Source organism: Dysidea avara, chromosome 8 (genome assembly GCF_963678975.1).
Source record: "Dysidea avara chromosome 8, odDysAvar1.4, whole genome shotgun sequence".
Lineage (NCBI taxonomy): Eukaryota > Metazoa > Porifera > Demospongiae > Dictyoceratida > Dysideidae > Dysidea > Dysidea avara.
Genome location: NC_089279.1, coordinates 33,182,980 through 33,200,522, shown reverse-complemented (window position 1 = coordinate 33,200,522; position 17,543 = coordinate 33,182,980). Strand labels below are relative to the sequence as shown.

Sequence of the window (17,543 nt, the reverse complement as noted above, 5' to 3'; positions counted from 1 at the left end):
ATTTTTCATACCTAACACTGTTTTTACAGCAGTCTTCGCTTCCAGACCCAGGCATCGATCTTGTCATAGCGCTTATCCATATATAAGCGCATGTGCGAAGGATAGACTAGTACTCTAAAGACCATATAGTGTTGTACACGCGCTCTAGAAATCTAATTCAGAGTCACAGAGATTAATCTAGCATATCCCAACCTAATCTCGTAGCCCAGGTCCTTGAAACCCTTAACATTTGGTATAAGCGCCTGCGTCTTATACTAAAAGGCGTAAGATTGTGGATTTGGCCTGCTAAGCTAAGTTGCATGGGAAATACAAGTTAATCTCTACAACTATATAACTCTGTATTAGACTTTAGAGCATGTGTATAACACTATATGGTCTTTGGCATGCTGTGGAATGCTGGTCTAGTCCTTTGCACGTGTGCTTATAAATGGATAAGCACTATGACACGATCAACGCCTGGGTCTGGAAGTGAAGACTGCTGTAAAAACAGCATTAGGTATGAAAAATAACTGTTATATACATGTAAAAGTGCTTTTTGAAAATGTCTGTGTCCGCGTCCAACCATATCTACCTTTTCCAACATCCCATTCTTGAGCCTAGTACAGCAAAACAAACGGATTTTTAATGACAATAATGTACAAGCATGGTATCACGATAGTTAATAACAAAATATCGCGATATATCGCTAAAACGGTAGTATCACTCAGCCCTACCTATCATACCAGCTACGTTTGCGAGCTAACAATTCAATCACAAGTCATTTGTACTGTAGAGTACTAATTAGGTATCATAAGAAATTATTCTTCTGTTGCTTCTAATACAATCTGTTATATATGCCATGCATGGTGTAAAGCTGATATCACTTGCTGTGTCACTAGGGGGTACGGGTAGCTTGATAGAGTTCCCTGCCTCAATGACTAACTCTGGAAAGTTAATGGATGAAGAGGGAAGAAAAAGGGTGGAATAACTGATGGGTTGATTAGACTGAGGTATGCACATGTGTATGTCTGTAGCTACTTGTAATACTCAGGGACATGTGTACTAGCACACACATGCACACGTGAGTGTCTGTATGTACACACACACACCCGCACACACACACACACACACACACACACACACACACACACACACACACACACACACACACACACACACACACACACACACACACACACACACACACACACACAAATACACATGTGCACCACACACAGAGGCTGCTTGAGTAATTGGATAATACTATTATCTGTGGAGTAAATAAGTGTTCCATGAAAGCGTATTCATGACATATCCTATATTCCAAACAACACTTTTATAGCAGCATCCCTTAACATGATATCTGATAGCATTAAACCATAGTGACAAGTGATACTAAACGTTTTTGTGGTGGAAAATTTTGTATATTTTGTAGATCACTCTGCAACTTTTCCTCCAAATCTAGCAATAATTAGCAATATGAGATTTTTCATCTGAGTACTCAACTACCTAAGTTTTCTACTTTTACGTATAGCTACAGTAGACAACACCTTTCTGGTGAAACTAGTAATGTTATTCTTTATCTTTCTTTTGTAGTGTTGGATTGGAGGATGTCAATGACTTGATCAGTGACTTGACACAGGCAATGGAACACCTGCAATGGATGTTTACTGTAGCTAATGTTTTTCTTCTTTTTTTTAACAAAAGGTTTATGACATGTGCTATTTGTGTTAAAGGTGTTTGTAAGTACCTAACATGTCTGACCACAACTGATTACATTCCATTGGATGAAGAAATGACGTCAATTGCGAATGAAGTAGTTGACCCATTAACCTCAGACGAATACAAATTTAAAGTGAAGGGTGGGGCTTATGTCAGTAAAACTCCGTTAGTTAATTGATACAGCGTAGAAGTGGGTCAGCGATGAGATGACGCTCGGCAGGTTACTTGTAGCAATACTGATAGAACTGGGACTTTATGTTGGCGCTCTAGAACGTGGTGAAACAGTGGATTGGTATGTTTGTATAGTATGTCACGCCGTTATATTGTCCATCAATATCGAAAACGAGGTCGCTCTTTGGTTATCCTGCGAGTCGACAGGGATTGGGCTGTGCATACGACAGTGCCATAGTGAGACTTTTTATCTGGGTAGAGTGGACTTCTTTGTGTGGCGTGATCAAGATGTGCGAATTCGAATCGAAGATAGTGCCGCTGACCGGGTCTGGTGTATGTGTGTCCCCCAGGAAATTTTTGGAAACATGATCTGAAAAAATTGACATTTCAGTTATTAAAAATAACACAATGTCAAGGTTTCGGGTTGGGACTAAAAAAAATTGAAATTGTGACCTTTTTGCTGGGCCTATTTTTCAAGAGGAGGGGTTGTACAGTATAATAGTATGGCTACGTATAATTATGTTCTAGTCTGGACCTTCAGACCTGCAGCACCTATCTACATCCACCCATGTAAGTACAACTGTGTCTATCTAGCTATACCCATGTCCCCAAAATTTGTTGCTAGTCAGTGTTATTTCAGTTTCTTTCACAATGAAATCAGTAGCATTGTGCTGACCTTTGCATGAAAAGGGGAGATGCATTGAACTAATCTGAGAGTTGTGTATAAGAAACTAGATTGATATCAAAAAATTTGGAAACTTATTGATGTGTCCTTATAAACGTTTGCAAACAAAAAGGTAACTGCCTTCGGCTTAATTGAATTATTATCTTCACTTCCAATTTGTGGAGAATACAAGTTGTGAATTTATAGGAACTACATCATTTCATTACTGAGGTTTCATTTATGTGTGGATGCCATATATAGGCATCAAGAATCATAATGTCAGAAAGCTTGAGTCAACAAGTTATGTTATCTTAAGTGTTACAACTTCCAAGAAGCACCACTTTATATTACCCTGGTATTTGCTGCCCTATAGTTTCCCATGTATCTAGGGAAGCTATTAAAGTTCGGTTGACTCTCATGCATTTGTGCATCATCCGATTCTAGACTGCAGGAACTGGGCTTACATCTCTACCCCAATAATGATCTACAGTTTCAGACTCTAGACTATTCCATCCTGTCTGCTGCATGAAGTCATCTATCGTCCATGCCATTAGCACACTCCTTATATAAGGCAGCCAAATTCCAGCTAACGAAGGCTGTTACATTAGATAGAGCAATAATAAGTGAGTGTTATATCCCTACCGTACATGCTCAAGATATCATAATGGAAATACACAGCAGGGATATAGCACTTCTCATTGTTTTACTGTGATTTGATATCATGCACTACTCCAACTTGTTTCAGTACTTTTTGTAGATGTGCTATGCTCACTACTCTAGTTGAAAATTCCAATTTTTTGTGTACTTGTTTTTTATAGCATACGTAAATAGCTAGACACATAAAATCTATCAACTATGCCAAAGAGAAATAGTTGAAATGCTACCAGCTTATCCTCCAAAGTCTATGACTATATTATGATAATCATCAAACCATAAAATCATTTTCTAAGAATTATATGATCAGCTGTCACAAGCACATCATACATCCTATATAAAAGTTAGTGAAGTCATGAGTTATAGTTATATCCCGGTACGAGGGTGATATCATTGTTATTACACGAGTCCGAGGCGGAGCCGAGGACGAGTGTAATAACAATGATATCATCCGAGTATATGGGATATAACTGTTTTATATCCCAGTGCGCGGAAGTTTACAAGTAGTAAATTAAGTTCCGGTTTGAGTTCCTGTCACTGTGCTCAAGATTTAGTCCGAATTGTGTGGAGATTCTACTTCGTAGCCACAAGAGAGACCTTACATACTGCCTACTAAACTGTAGCGAAGGGCGGTGTTATGAAGCAGCGGTTCCAAGTACGATTCGCCTTCGTCAGAAATTGGTATAGTGGTGTCGCGTGGTGTGCAAGAGAAAAATAAAGACCAACAAGTGGCTACCATAGTCCAAGATAGAACGATGAAGCTAGAGGAAGTTAGTTCTTCACCATAGTGACTGTTGGGAGTGATTGCTGGAGCGAAAATCGTCCCGTACTATTCTTGACATTTGTTAAATTATCGTATTGGTAACTTGTAGTGTTATTGTGTAAAGGATTAACAGTTTTCTTGTAAGATTTAGGTAGTTTTAAGTGCTGTATTGGTGTGTTTTGTATCAATATTTCCTTATTTGGCTCTTTGTTCCATTGGTAAACAATGCCATTCGCGGTTATTATGATGTCACGAAAGAGACTGAGTGGCTCCGCAACAGGGTGATAACTAATATATCGTACAGTAGTAGCGCCGCTCTGTCTAGCTGTATGGTAGTTATAACCCAGCGCGGCGCTGGGTTATAATAGTTGAAATGCTACCAGCTTATCCTCCAAAGTCTATGATTATATTATGATAATCATCAAACCATAAAATCATTTTCCAAGAATTATATGATCAGCTGTCACAAGCACATCATACATCCTATATATAAGTTAGTGAAGTCATGAGTTATAGTTATATCCCGGTACGAGTGTAATAACAATGATATCATCCGAGTATACGGGATATAACTGTTTTATATCCCAGTGCACGGGAGTGCGCAGAAGTTTACGGGTAGTAAATTAAGTTCCGGTTTGAGTTCCTGTCACTGTGCTCAAGATTTCATCCGAATTGTGTGGAGATTCTACTTCGTAGCCACAAGAGAGACCTTACATACTGCCTACTAAACTGTAGCGAAGGGCGGTATTATGAAGCAGCGGTTCCAGGAACGATTCGCCTTCGTCAGAAATTGGTATAGTGGTGTCGCGTGGTGTGCAAGAGAAAAATAAAGACCAACAAATGGCTACCATAGTCCAAGATAGAACGATGAAGCTAGAGGAAGTTAGTTCTTCACCATAGTGACTGTTGGGAGTGATTGCTGGAGCGAAAATCGTCACGTACTATTCTTGACATTTGTTAAATTATCGTATTGGTAACTTGTAGTGTTATTGTGTAAAGGATTAACAGTTTTCTTGTAAGATTTAGGTAGTTTTAAGTGCTGTATTGGTGTGTTTTGTATCAATATTTCCTTATTTGGCTCTTTGTTCCATTGGTAAACAATGCCATTCGCGGTTATTATGATGTCACGAAAGAGACTGAGTGGCTCCGCAACAGGGTGATAAGTTAGTTATCACTGGGTGATAACTAATATATCGTACAGTAGCAGCGCCGCTCTGTCTAGCTGTATGGTAGTTATAACCCTATACTTAAACCCCAGTGCGTGGGAGTATCAAAGCGCCGCGCTGGGTTATAACTACCATACAGCTAGACAGAGCGGCGCTGCTACTGTACGATATATTAGTTATCACCCAGTGATAACTAACTTATCACCCTGTTGCGGAGCCACTCAGTCTCTTTTGTGACATCATAATAACCGCGAATGGCATTGTTTACCAATGGAACAAAGAGCCAAATAAGGAAATATTGATACAAGACACACCAATACAGCACTTAAAACTACCTAAATCTTACAAAACACTGTTAATCCTTTACACAATAACACTACAAGTTACCAATACGATAATTTAACAAATGTCAAGAATAGTACGTGACGATTTTCGCTCCAGCAATCACTCTCAACGGTCACTATGGTGAAGAACTAACTTCCTCTAGCTTCATCATTCTATCTTGGACTATGGTAGCCACTTGTTGGTCTTTATTTTTCTCTTGCACACCACGCGACACCACTATACCAATTTCTGACGAAGGCGAATCGTACCTGGAACCGCTGCTTCATAACACCGCCCTTCGCTACAGTTTGTAGGCAGTATGTAAGGTCTCTCTTGTGGCTACGAAGTAGAATCTCCACACAATTCGGACGAAATCTTGAGCACAGTGACAGGAACTCAAACCAGAACTTAATTTACTATCCGTAAACTTCTGCGCACTCCCGTGCACTGGGATATAAAACAGTTATATCCCGTATACTCGGATGATATCATTGTTATTACACTTGTCCTCGGCTCCGCCTCGGACTCGTGTAATAACAATGATATCACCCTTGTACCGGGATATAACTATAACTTATTTGGGCAGTGTTTGGAAAGGAAACATTGCTGATAATATATTTTATGACTTATAGACATTTGTGGTTGTCATTAAAGCTACTGCATAAAATTTTAGTGTATGCAATACAGATTGAAGCATGTAGCTATCCATTTGCTCGAAGTGTGTATGATACTGAGAGTTGGGTATGCATATATAATAGGTTGTAAAGGAGGGTTTCTGGGGTTCCCTATAGGTATGTTCTCGAGTCTACTCCTAAGCGCAGACATGTTGAAATGTGTCACCATTCATCCATTGTTTAGTGGTCACCAATAATATTACAATTCCTTGATAGGTTGCTTCTCAGTAAGGAAGTATCTATGACATCCTGTATGAATATCATTGGCTGCTTTGAGGAATCTGTTGTTGTTACAACTAATGATGTGTGTTCATGTTGTATGCATGGTTCATTAAGTTTACTACCACAAACATCTCAATCCATCATGCAATGACTCTTTAACTTGAAACATGTAATATTTACACAGTTACATAGATGAATTTAGAGACTATCATGCATGTACAGTGTTCCATATATGTACCTGTCTAGTTTAATAGATTTCAACATTTACATTTCTCAAGATGGACAATTTTGTAATGGCACTGATCATGTAGATAGCAGTTTAACACATCCAGTGTATTTCCAATATAAGACTGGTATAGACTGGACTACCCTCGGCTCATATAATGGTAATTTACTGTATACTAAATTGGGATACAGATAACATTTTGTCCTTTTGTGTATACAGAGAGTATTCTACTAGAAAAGCTAGAATTTACTGTATCAAATGAAACAGCAAGTAATGTGCATTTCCGGTGGGTGCAACATAACACTGTAGCTAGTCCAGCTTGGGCAGTGGATGATATCATTATTAATTGTTCTCAAGTATTTTTGACAATCTCTTTTGAGGAAGTCTCCAGGTATATAATGCACACTATAATATGTTATTCATCTTGAACATGTAGTGAACTTGTAAGACGACTTGAGTGTCACTCTGGTTCAGTGCAATCAGCTGCTGACAACTGCTCTGACACAGAATTCAGTTTGGTACTCAGTGGCACTGAGAGGGAATTACGGACCACAAATCTCAATCTTTTAAATCAGATGGACAATAGCAACAATGAGTTTTACAACACTTGTGCAGGTATTCAACATACACGAATACTCACATAACATACACTGAGATGTTAGTATTGCAACATGTTTCCAGTATATAGGATTACTTGACCATGTGATTTACCATGTTTGACCATGTGCTTTTATGGAATTTCCCTATTGTGTATTTGTACGTTTTCAGTTTTAAATTGCAATCCAACGACATATTATTAACTCACTCTTGTATGTACAGTGGACACTGACTCTTACTGGTCAAAACATTGTTGTATTGTGATTTGCAGTTGATTCCATGTTCTTCAATGTCTTATAGAAAACAAATGGAAACGTGACATAAATCAGTAACCATAATAATGAGTGCTTTTGCATGCATATGGTCAGTCAGTCTCTCCATCTATCCATTTGCTGACTGACAGATGGACGGATGGACTAATTGACTGATGTGATGACTGACCGACTGACTGTGTGTGTATAGTGTGTGTGCATGCGTGCAAACTTGCACATTCTCCTTTTGTCTTGTTTATATCAATTATATGCTGCAGTTACATGTCCACCCCTTACTGCTCCTGGTAATGGAACAATGAATTGTTCTTCAAGTGATGATGGAGCTCATTATGTTGGAGACATTTGCACTTATACATGCAATAGTGGGTTTGTGTTAAATGATACTGATAATAGGAAATGTCAGAATGATGGAAGTTGGAATAGCACTGAACCTTTCTGTGACCAAGGTAAATTATGCTTACCCTTTAAAGTTGCCACCGGCAGGCTTATTTTAAGTCACAGAGCCCACTCTAGATTAAACAGTTGGTAGGTATACAGACTTTGTAGCTATTGAATAGGGGGCCTTTGAAATGAAATTGACTTTGCTGCTAATCTTGTGAGGGAAAGAAGTAATTCTGTTTTGAGATAAATGCCACTGAAATGCATTAGGTATATAATGCATGCTACATAAATAATTTTGCGTACATTTAGTGAAGGAAGTCTCAAATTGAAATATCTAATATACCGATGGATTTGCCTATTCATGAAGAGTAAGACTATCTTTGTTATCATGAAGCAAATGTGAGTTACGTATGGACATATGTTTGGTTACGTTGTGGTAAAATGTAACTTTATCTTCACTGTTTCTAAGCTTCTTGTTAAATAGCATGGGTGTATTTTGGCCAAAAAATAAACCTTGATGAATAGACAAGTCCCAACTCTGTATCCTGTTGCACTCAAGACTTATGATCGTTCAAACAAGCGCCTGTAATTTTTTCCCATATAGGCACTGTACAAATCGAATTGTTTTGCTCTTGTTGTTGTCTATCACTATAACTCCTAAAGCACTTACCAGATGAGGCTGAAACTTTAACAGCCCATTGGTTTTCCCTCTAGACAACAAAAAAGTCATAAAATGAAGTTTGAACTTTGAAGAAAATGCTAACAAGTCAGGTTCTTGCTTGGCAGCCAGAAAAGATTAAAACAAGATACACCTGACCAGAGGCAGATCCAGGGGGATTCAAAGGGTTCGATGGAACCCCCTTTTGGAAGAGGCTCTAATTTGAGATACTCTAATAGAGCAGTCACAGTATTCTTCTGAGGAGCAGTGTAGCAAACTACATAATATAGTTTATATAAGATGTAGTTGGTGGTGAAGGGGAACTATTGTCAGCAGGTAGTTGCCTTTTCTTTTTCTTTTTTGGTTTTAGACTCACAGGTAGGCTGAAGTTTCAATTCCGGAGTGGTAGAACCCCCTTTTAAAAGTCTGTATCTGACCCTGCTGACTACTATATTAGAGTCACTGGTAGTGTGGATGTTCTACTGAAGTTTCTAATCCAAAATGTCCATTATAGGGGGAATTTACACATACAATCGGTGTCCTATATTGTTATGTATAGTTGTATCATTTATGTGTTTCCTTTTATAGAATGCACAACTAATGGATATGATGTAGTCTTTGTACTTGACATTTCAGTAAGTATACAGAAAAATGTTTTAGTTGGATCAATAAGAAATTTTACAACAAGAGTAGTTTCATTTTTAGACATTGGTTTAACAAGGAGCTTGGTTGGACTAATGTATTTTGCTGGAGATGCTAGAGTCGTGTTTGATTTACAGCAATACAGAAGCAAGCATACATTAACTTCAGCACTAAAGGAAATTGATTACCCTAAGGAGAAGGGTACCAAATATATACCCATATTACATCTTCTCAATGCGACTGCCCACAGTGATTCAATAGGTTTTAGACCTGACTATCCCAACATTGCTATAATTCTAACTGAGGGTAAATCAAAAGACGAACCAAGAACATTACGGAGAGAGGCTAAGAAATTTCATATGGAGCAACTCTATCAGCTGTTTGCTGTAGGAATAGGAAATGCTGATCAAGATCAATTAGACACTATTACCGGTGACCCATCCATGGTATTTTTGGTAGACAACCTTGATGAACCAGCTCTGGAACAACTTGAGAAAAATCTTTCCCAACAGCTGTGTAAAAATCGAAGTAAGTTTAACATTTTGCTTATGAATTACACAATGAAACTACTTGAAACTATATTACAGTTAAACATACACTATTTTAAAGTTGCTAAACTAAGCAACATTATGTACCAAGAAGGAAGTTATATAAATCACAAAAACTATAGCTGACTCGATTTGTCCTATACATAATTACAAGAGTCCACAATAAAGAACTTCTATTTTGTGGTATACAGGTGAATTTGCTTTGGTGAAGATGGAAACAAAAGTTTAAAATACAAATGAAGTTTAGCTTGTAAGGCAAATGTGTTGGTAAGTGGTTAGACCACCATAATTCCATAGTAACTTTTTGCTAGCTATTGGAAATAGGCCTGAGTCAAATATATGCTCAAAATTTTACCCAAAATGTTTTCAACAAATTTTTACCTATCATGCTCGTTCAGTGTTCCCATTATATGCTTGCATTTATGCTCCTTGGTTAATGACATTTCTTGCAATTATCTTGGACACATTTTAATCAGTGAATACTCTATTAGAGTAGTTCACTACAAAATGACTTGTTCTACAAGATATGTCAATGTAAGGAAATATATTTGAGTGCTCTATTGCAGTTTTACAGTTTCCACTGACTGCTGTATTAGAGAGTATCATTTTCATACAATCAAGTTTGAAATATCAGCTTTATATGTTGGCATAGTACTCCAGCCTATTATGCTTTTAATGTGCTGATGGAGGCTTAATTGGAAAGCTTTAGAACTTGCTGATAGCTACAGCACATAGTAAATTAGGGATTTAACACTAGTAAACAAGATATGTAACTGAATTTTGAAGACAAAATTTTCCAAATAGCTCATCAGCAGTTTCAAGTTATTATAACTGAGAGGGACTATAACTGAAGTCAGACACAAGATTACAGGACCATACTGGTGCCTTAGTGGCTGATGTGCAGTAGAATCAATACAAAAAATGTTTGGCTGACTGTAACTGTAACAGACCATCCACCAGTGCACCACTGATTCACGTCAAGCCAGGTCCTTACCAAAGCCAGAAATTGCCATTCAAGCTTGCCCCACCACCCAGAAAAGATGTCTCTTGAAACCAGCCTCGAGTAGATTGAGCAATGCTGAGGCTTCAAACTAGTAGTGCAATAGTGTAACTTAGTGTGTTATACAATTTGTTCATTGTCACATGGTGTGTGCTTCATTTTGAGCATGAATCATGTCCTCCCCACACCCTTCTCTGGTGTCTACTAGAATAATCTTGTAAACAATCAAGATACTCTAATAGAGCAGTCAATAACTGTTAATAGTACTGTCATAGCTATACCATGTGAGTAAATTTGAGTTGACTGCTACTCAGCAAGAACATTTATACTGATGTCAATGCATACATCCCAGTTAAAACTCTGACATCTGAAAATCTTGCTGTAAAATTAAATGTATGTTTATAGCACTATAGGTGGTGAAAGTTTCTCTCTGACTACCTGCATTTGACCTAGGCGTGTTGTTATACCCTTGCCAGCTTCTGTATCTGCCCTTGATATATATCCATGTGTTAATGTATGTATGTGTTTAGTATGTAAATGAGTAAAGATAGCTTTTTGTTTATAATCCTCAGTATCATGTCCATCATTTACTGCTCCTAATAATGGAATGATTGACTGTACTGGGAATATGTTTGAAGACACTTGTACCTTCTCATGTGATCATGGTTATGAGCTAAGTGGTAGTAAAACTCTAACCTGTCAGAGTGATCAAACCTGGAATGGTACTGATGTGATGTGTACACCAGGTAAGTGTGTGTACATATACCACGATGACATTGGAGTATATAAAGCAAATACAGTGGAACCTGTCTATAATGGTCACCTTGGGACTAGATATATCTGGCCTTTATATACAGGTGGCTGTTATAGAGAAAACCTGCATAAGGTGGTCAGCAGCATTTTAGTGGCTATGACCGTTTTAAATGAGTAAATATTATTAAGAGGCTCGCGCCAACCGCAATACAGTCTGAATATTTAATACAGAAAGGGTAAGGTGAGTCTATGAATGTTGGTTATAGCTATTGAATACGCTTAAGCAATAAAGCCTGATTGATTATATAGTATTCATTGAAAGGCAGGAAGTGTGATAATTGCGCATTAATTGAAACGGTGCCAGTGGTACCAGGAAATTGGCTTAACAAGCCACCATAAAAGGTAGCGACCGCTATACGAAGGAGAAAGTTATGTATACAGTGATTCATAGGCAAATTGTTGGCTGGCCGTTATACGGGTTAGACAGTTGACCGCTTAATGCAGACCACAATGCATACATTTGTATGGGAAAATATTTAGGACCTCGTGACCATGGCCGTTATGCAGAGGTGACCGCTTAATCCAGGTGACCGTAACATAGGTTCCACTGTACACTCTAAGCAACAGGTTGGCCGTGCTTGCAAAATTCTGTATTGCTATAAAATTATATTAAAATACATACTGCATAAAGAAATACATCTGTGACCTGCTGAGTGAAAACCAACCGTTCTTGCAAATTTATAAAAAACGTATTGATATGTACTGAGTAAAAATACGCATGCTACATAACAAAATTATGCATGTTTTAATCGCTTCAGTATGTAATAAAACAAAGCTCAAATCAATAAACCCTATAAACCACCAGATTCTCCTGTTCGTGGGGAGTAAAATGTTTGTTTTGAGTTTGTACAACGATTGGTACATGAGTTCATGGGTGCTTATTTACAATATGGTAGAAATAAAGTTCACCGTCATTATTTTATGTTGGAGTTGCCTTATTTTTCATTCACACAGGGATGTACAGGGAAAACACTATACCTTGATCAATTGTCAGTTCATGGTGAACAGGCTGAGCCAAACCTCATTTTCGTAGCTTGTTTTAGTTGTGAGTTATGATCAATTAAAGTTTGTAATTTATTTACCATATTGTTGCTGTACAAATCGAGTTTATTCCTGTTCCAAGTCTCTGGCGCTACAATTCCAAGACTATTCATCACAAAAGGCTGAAACTTTGGCTGTCCACCCCTTTGTTATTTTAGATAACAGAGAAGCAATAAAATGGAATTTGAGGAATGTGCAAAAACAGCCAGTTCTTACTCAGCGAGTCACATATACTAAATAAACATTTGTGTGCAGTTTAATTGCTCCAGTTTTATCTACTACACCATTGGATTTACCTGTTCATAAAGAGTAAGGTTATGTTCCTTTTGTATCCATATGCTAAAAGACATGTGAGTTTATGGGTATTTCTTTATGACGTAGTGGAAAAAAGTTTGCCATCATCATATTTTCTTTATGAATTAGCCTTCTGGTTGTGCGCACAAAATAAGTACTATATATGCCTTTGTGAATTAGACTGTTCATGGAGAACACACTGCTGCATTTGTACCTGTTTCGGTTGTGATTGATTATCATATAATAACTGTAATTTTATTGATTTTGTAGTGTCCTGCCAGCAATTTACTACTGCTCCTAATAATGGAATTATTAACTGTACTGGGAATATATTTGAAGACACTTGTACCTTCTCATGTAATCAAGGTTATGAGCTAAGTGGTAGTGAGAAGAGAACTTGTCAGAGTTATAAATTCTGGAATGGAACCAAGGTCATGTGCACAAAAGGTAATGATTTTTATGCACTAAGTACAGAAAATGAGTCAACCATTGGCCTTTTCCCAACGAGGCTGACCTAAATTCATTTTGATTACTGTGTATTTCTATTGGGGATGCTAATAACCTACAATAAGTTTCTATCTTCCAAACACTTTTCAACTCATATTTCTATACATATGTACATGCAAGGGCATAGCCAGGGGGGTTCGGATAGTTCAAACAAACCCCCCTTGCAGAGGCAGAATTTTTTGAAATTAAAAATCACACCAAACCCCTGGAGCTCTCCAGTAGCTACTTGCCTACTGGCACTCCTCTGTACTACTCTTGAGGGTCACGTCTCATTAATGCATCTATTGCATCATGTGATCAATTGTACACGTGATGCATGGTGAAAACTTCAAAGAATTGTCTTGAGACAAATCACAAGGCAGCAGCTGTGATAAACTTGAGTGGTTGTGTTATGCATGCGTCAGGCTACTGACCATCAACAGCAGGACCAGCCGAACATAATGTATACGTGGAAGAAAGTATTGCCAACTAAAGGACTCAAGTGTGGAGGGCTCCTGTATGCTAAGTTAGCTATCAGTATGTAGTGGAGATTAGTTAGTATGGCAATAGGTTATATCTATAAGCTGCATAAACAGCAGTGTGTAGGTTTTAGCTAGTTAGATGCACAAACAGCACCTTTTAATGGTACTGCCTAGGAGCACATTTTTTTGTATACATATTTTTGTTCCTACATGGTCTAGGGGAAGCACCCAGGCCTTCCCCTAAATACATTCCACTTTGAATCCGAACCCCCTTCAAAAAAATCCTGGCTACGCCCCTGACATGCTTTCATACATACATGCATGCATACATACATACACACACACATACATTCATACATACATACATACATACATACATACATACATACATACATACATACATACATACATACATACATACATACATACATACATACATACATACATACATACATACATACATACATACATACATACATACATACATACATACATACATACATACATACATACATACATACATACATACATACATACATACACACATACATACATATATACACACATACGTACATGCATGCATCGCATGGATGCATACATGCACGCGCACACTCACTGACACACACACAAATACAGACGCACGCACACACACACACACTGACACACTTACACTCAAAGAACTTTATTTATGTAGTTTCTCTATTAGAGTGTCTCAATCTTATTTAGTGGTAAAAAATGTCTTAATATTTTAATACTTCTTATGTCAAATGCACAACTCGTGACGATGTTGAATTTGTATATTTTAAAGCATAGATATGAGTGCTATATGAAAAATAAAGCATGAAGTGTGCGGCCGAGATGCTAATAAAGCACGAGGCAAAGCTGAGTGCTTTATTTTTCATATAGCACGAGCAAGGCTATGCTTTAAATGATTTATGGAACTTTCTAGTCGTGTAGCTTCACCATACACTAAGACTCACAATTAACACGTGTTGCACAAACTATTAGCAGCCTGAATGCACACAAACTAGTTTAACAAAGTAACTCACGCGTAGTTCACCATAGTTTGGCATGGAATACGTTCATCACGTATTTTGGCAGGTTTTGCTCACAACCCACAATCGACTCTATTGCGCGTCACATGGGGAATTATTTCTGTGATATCTCCAGGACTTGTCCATTTACATTAACAAACGTAACAGCAACGTTACCTTCTCCCACCCATCATCGAAGCATTTAGGTATGTCTATAAAAGCAATCCAGTGGTAGAATTCGTATTGGCTGGGGTGATTGATCACTCAGCACGGCGAGGCTATCAGCCTTCACTGGCATGGGTGATTAGTCGTACTGGCATGAGTCCCACAGGCTATTAGCCTGCACTAAGGCATGTAGGCAGCTGTGCTGAACGAATAAAGCACTCTTTGTGGTCATGAAGCACTGTTGGCCAGCTGAGAGTGTACTTTATGAAATTCAAAAAGATCTCACCCACGCGAAGTTCTATAAAGTATAATAAAGGCTGTGAATCTTCTAAGAGTCCTTATGCAGTAAAGCAACCTATAACTATACGTAAAGCACACACAAAGGCTTTGGTACTGTATTTACGTACACTCTTATAATGAAATGTGGATAATGAGGTAAAAATAGTTTTCTGTTTATAATCCTCAGTGTCATGTCCATCACTTACTGCTCCTAATAATGGAATGATTAACTGTACTGGGAATATGTTTGAAGACACTTGTACCTTCTCATGTGATCAAGGTTATGAGTTAAGTGGTAGTGAAACTCGGACCTGTCAAAGTAACACAACATGGAATGGTACTGATGTGATGTGTACACCAGGTATGTGTGTGTGTGTGTTTGTCTACAGTCACATAATATATATTAATGCCTCACTTCTACTTCATGGCAGCAAATTTAGTCAAGTACAATCTGTTACTATAATGAAGAAACATTTGCAACCTGAATGCATGTATAGTACAATGTACATAGATACACCACTAGCAAACTTTAAAGTACAAAGATGTAAAAAACACACACCATTGAACCTACAACCTAACCATGCACACAAAGCAGATACATTTGAGCTGTGATTTGTGTGACTGAATGTAGCTCAACAGTTCTCAGTCTTCAATGCACTAACAGCAGTATGTACAGAAGTTTGAACACAACAAAGCCAAATGATGAATACTGTATTTCCTTAGTTAAAAATCATACCTTTAATAGTAGCTGTACTTGAGTTGTGCCACGGTCAATTTTGAAATAAGAGCTTAAACATCATTTTCGAGCATCAAGTAGTGGTTGAGCTTCAATAGTTGCTGTGTCAGTTTTTTGAACTAAGGTAATAAGCACCACGGCATTTAACCGGTGCATTATTTAAAGCATGAATCATGTAAATATGTGCTAAATAAGCATTAAAATAGATGGTATTGTGGATGGACAAAAATGAACAGAAAGGCGTCTTAGTGTAAAGCTGCTTTGATAGGAAGATCGTCAAGTCGAAGGTAGAGCTTAGAATAGTCAAGTGGAGTAATTTCTAGGAATGTTTTTTTTTTGTTTTTTTTTATTAATGCTTTACAGCACAAGTGCTGAAGGTCTGTAGGACACCTGGTCCTACAGCCTGCTCAAAGACTTTAGCTACTTAGACTTTAACTACACTACTTAAGGTGTGTTTGAAAAGTTGGAGAAAGGAGAAAAAATCCATGACTGGACCTAGGTAGCCTCGAACCTGCAGCCATCCGATTTACGCTCGAACGCTTACAGGAGTCTATCAGGTGGTCAGGATAAATGTGATGTACGTGAGCATGCGCCTCTGCATAATATCCTATTTAGGAAATTTTAAAAGTTACTTATTATAGTACACAGCAGCCATATTTGAATTTCGCTGTTGGTGGAGTTACATGCTCCCTTGTCCATAGGATTCGATGTGCTCCTAGCTGTTCTCAACCAATGGATTCAAAATCTTGGAATTTAGTTAGTAGTACTTCACTTGCTAGAAATATTTTCATTCAACCATATAGGATCAATATGTTTGTGATATTCTACTCAATCATATATAGTAGTAGGTGTTTTGTTAAGATTCAAATCATCAACAATCACAAGGTACAAGTTCAATAATTACAACAAATCAACTGAATTTATCTAAATACAATAGTAATTCTAAAACCACATAATTACATTACAACACCTTTCCCATTATAAGAATGAGTTCAGTTCAATCAGTCAGGTTTCAGTCTGTTCTATGTAGTGCTTTGAACATCATATTGGCCCCGTGCTGTGCTGGTATTTGCCTTCCTTATATGTCAGCGATTGCATCGGCATATTGTGCCCTTACACTGTGCCAAGTACGATCTTGGTGCCACCTGATTCTTGCACACTCCTAAACTCCATGTAGTACTGCCAGGTAACCTCACATGCACCAGATCACCACTGTTCAAGGGAGGAAGCGGTTTAGATGTCTTGTTATAGTGCTTGGCTTGCTTCCGTTGACCTGCTTTAATTTTAGCAGGAACTTGTTGAGGGATTTCAGGCTTGAGCAGTGTGGTAAATGAAGGCAGGAGTGTCTGTGTATCCCTACCAAATAGGCGTTGGGCTACAGAAAAATTGGTTGGTTCCGTTGGAGTGTTGTGATAATTTAACAGTGCAAGGTTGATAACTGACTTGGTGAGCTTAGCTTTCTTCAGCAGAGTTTTGCACGTTTTACCACACTCTCAGCCTTGCCATTGGATTGCGGGTAGTGTGGGGAGGTTGTAACATGGTTGAATTCC

At 38.0% G+C, this 17,543-nt stretch overlaps 2 protein-coding genes across 13 annotated transcripts in view; one reads left to right on the top strand and one right to left on the bottom strand.

The window, feature by feature from the left end:
* The window catches only part of LOC136265214 (uncharacterized), a 272,681-nt gene that overhangs the window by 197,162 nt on the left and 57,976 nt on the right, over positions 1–17,543 (bottom strand). The window lies entirely within an intron of this gene.
* LOC136265205 (adhesion G protein-coupled receptor E2-like) overlaps positions 1,831–17,543 on the top strand; it is a 53,182-nt gene continuing 37,469 nt past the window's right edge. For 5 of the 7 annotated variants that reach the window (XM_066060056.1, XM_066060057.1, XM_066060054.1 and 2 more), the window contains exons 1-9: positions 1,831–1,993; positions 6,586–6,725; positions 6,785–6,956; positions 7,002–7,180; positions 7,692–7,880; positions 9,062–9,643; positions 11,236–11,409; positions 13,082–13,258; positions 15,445–15,618. In XM_066060056.1, the coding sequence (XP_065916128.1) occupies positions 1,908–1,993; positions 6,586–6,725; positions 6,785–6,956; positions 7,002–7,180; positions 7,692–7,880; positions 9,062–9,643; positions 11,236–11,409; positions 13,082–13,258; positions 15,445–15,618 (1,873 nt within the window). In that variant the 5' untranslated portion in view covers positions 1,831–1,907. The remainder of the gene's footprint in view (positions 1,994–6,585; positions 6,726–6,784; positions 6,957–7,001; positions 7,181–7,691; positions 7,881–9,061; positions 9,644–11,235; positions 11,410–13,081; positions 13,259–15,444; positions 15,619–17,543) is intronic. The other 2 variants (XM_066060058.1, XM_066060059.1) reach the window with 2 other exon arrangements.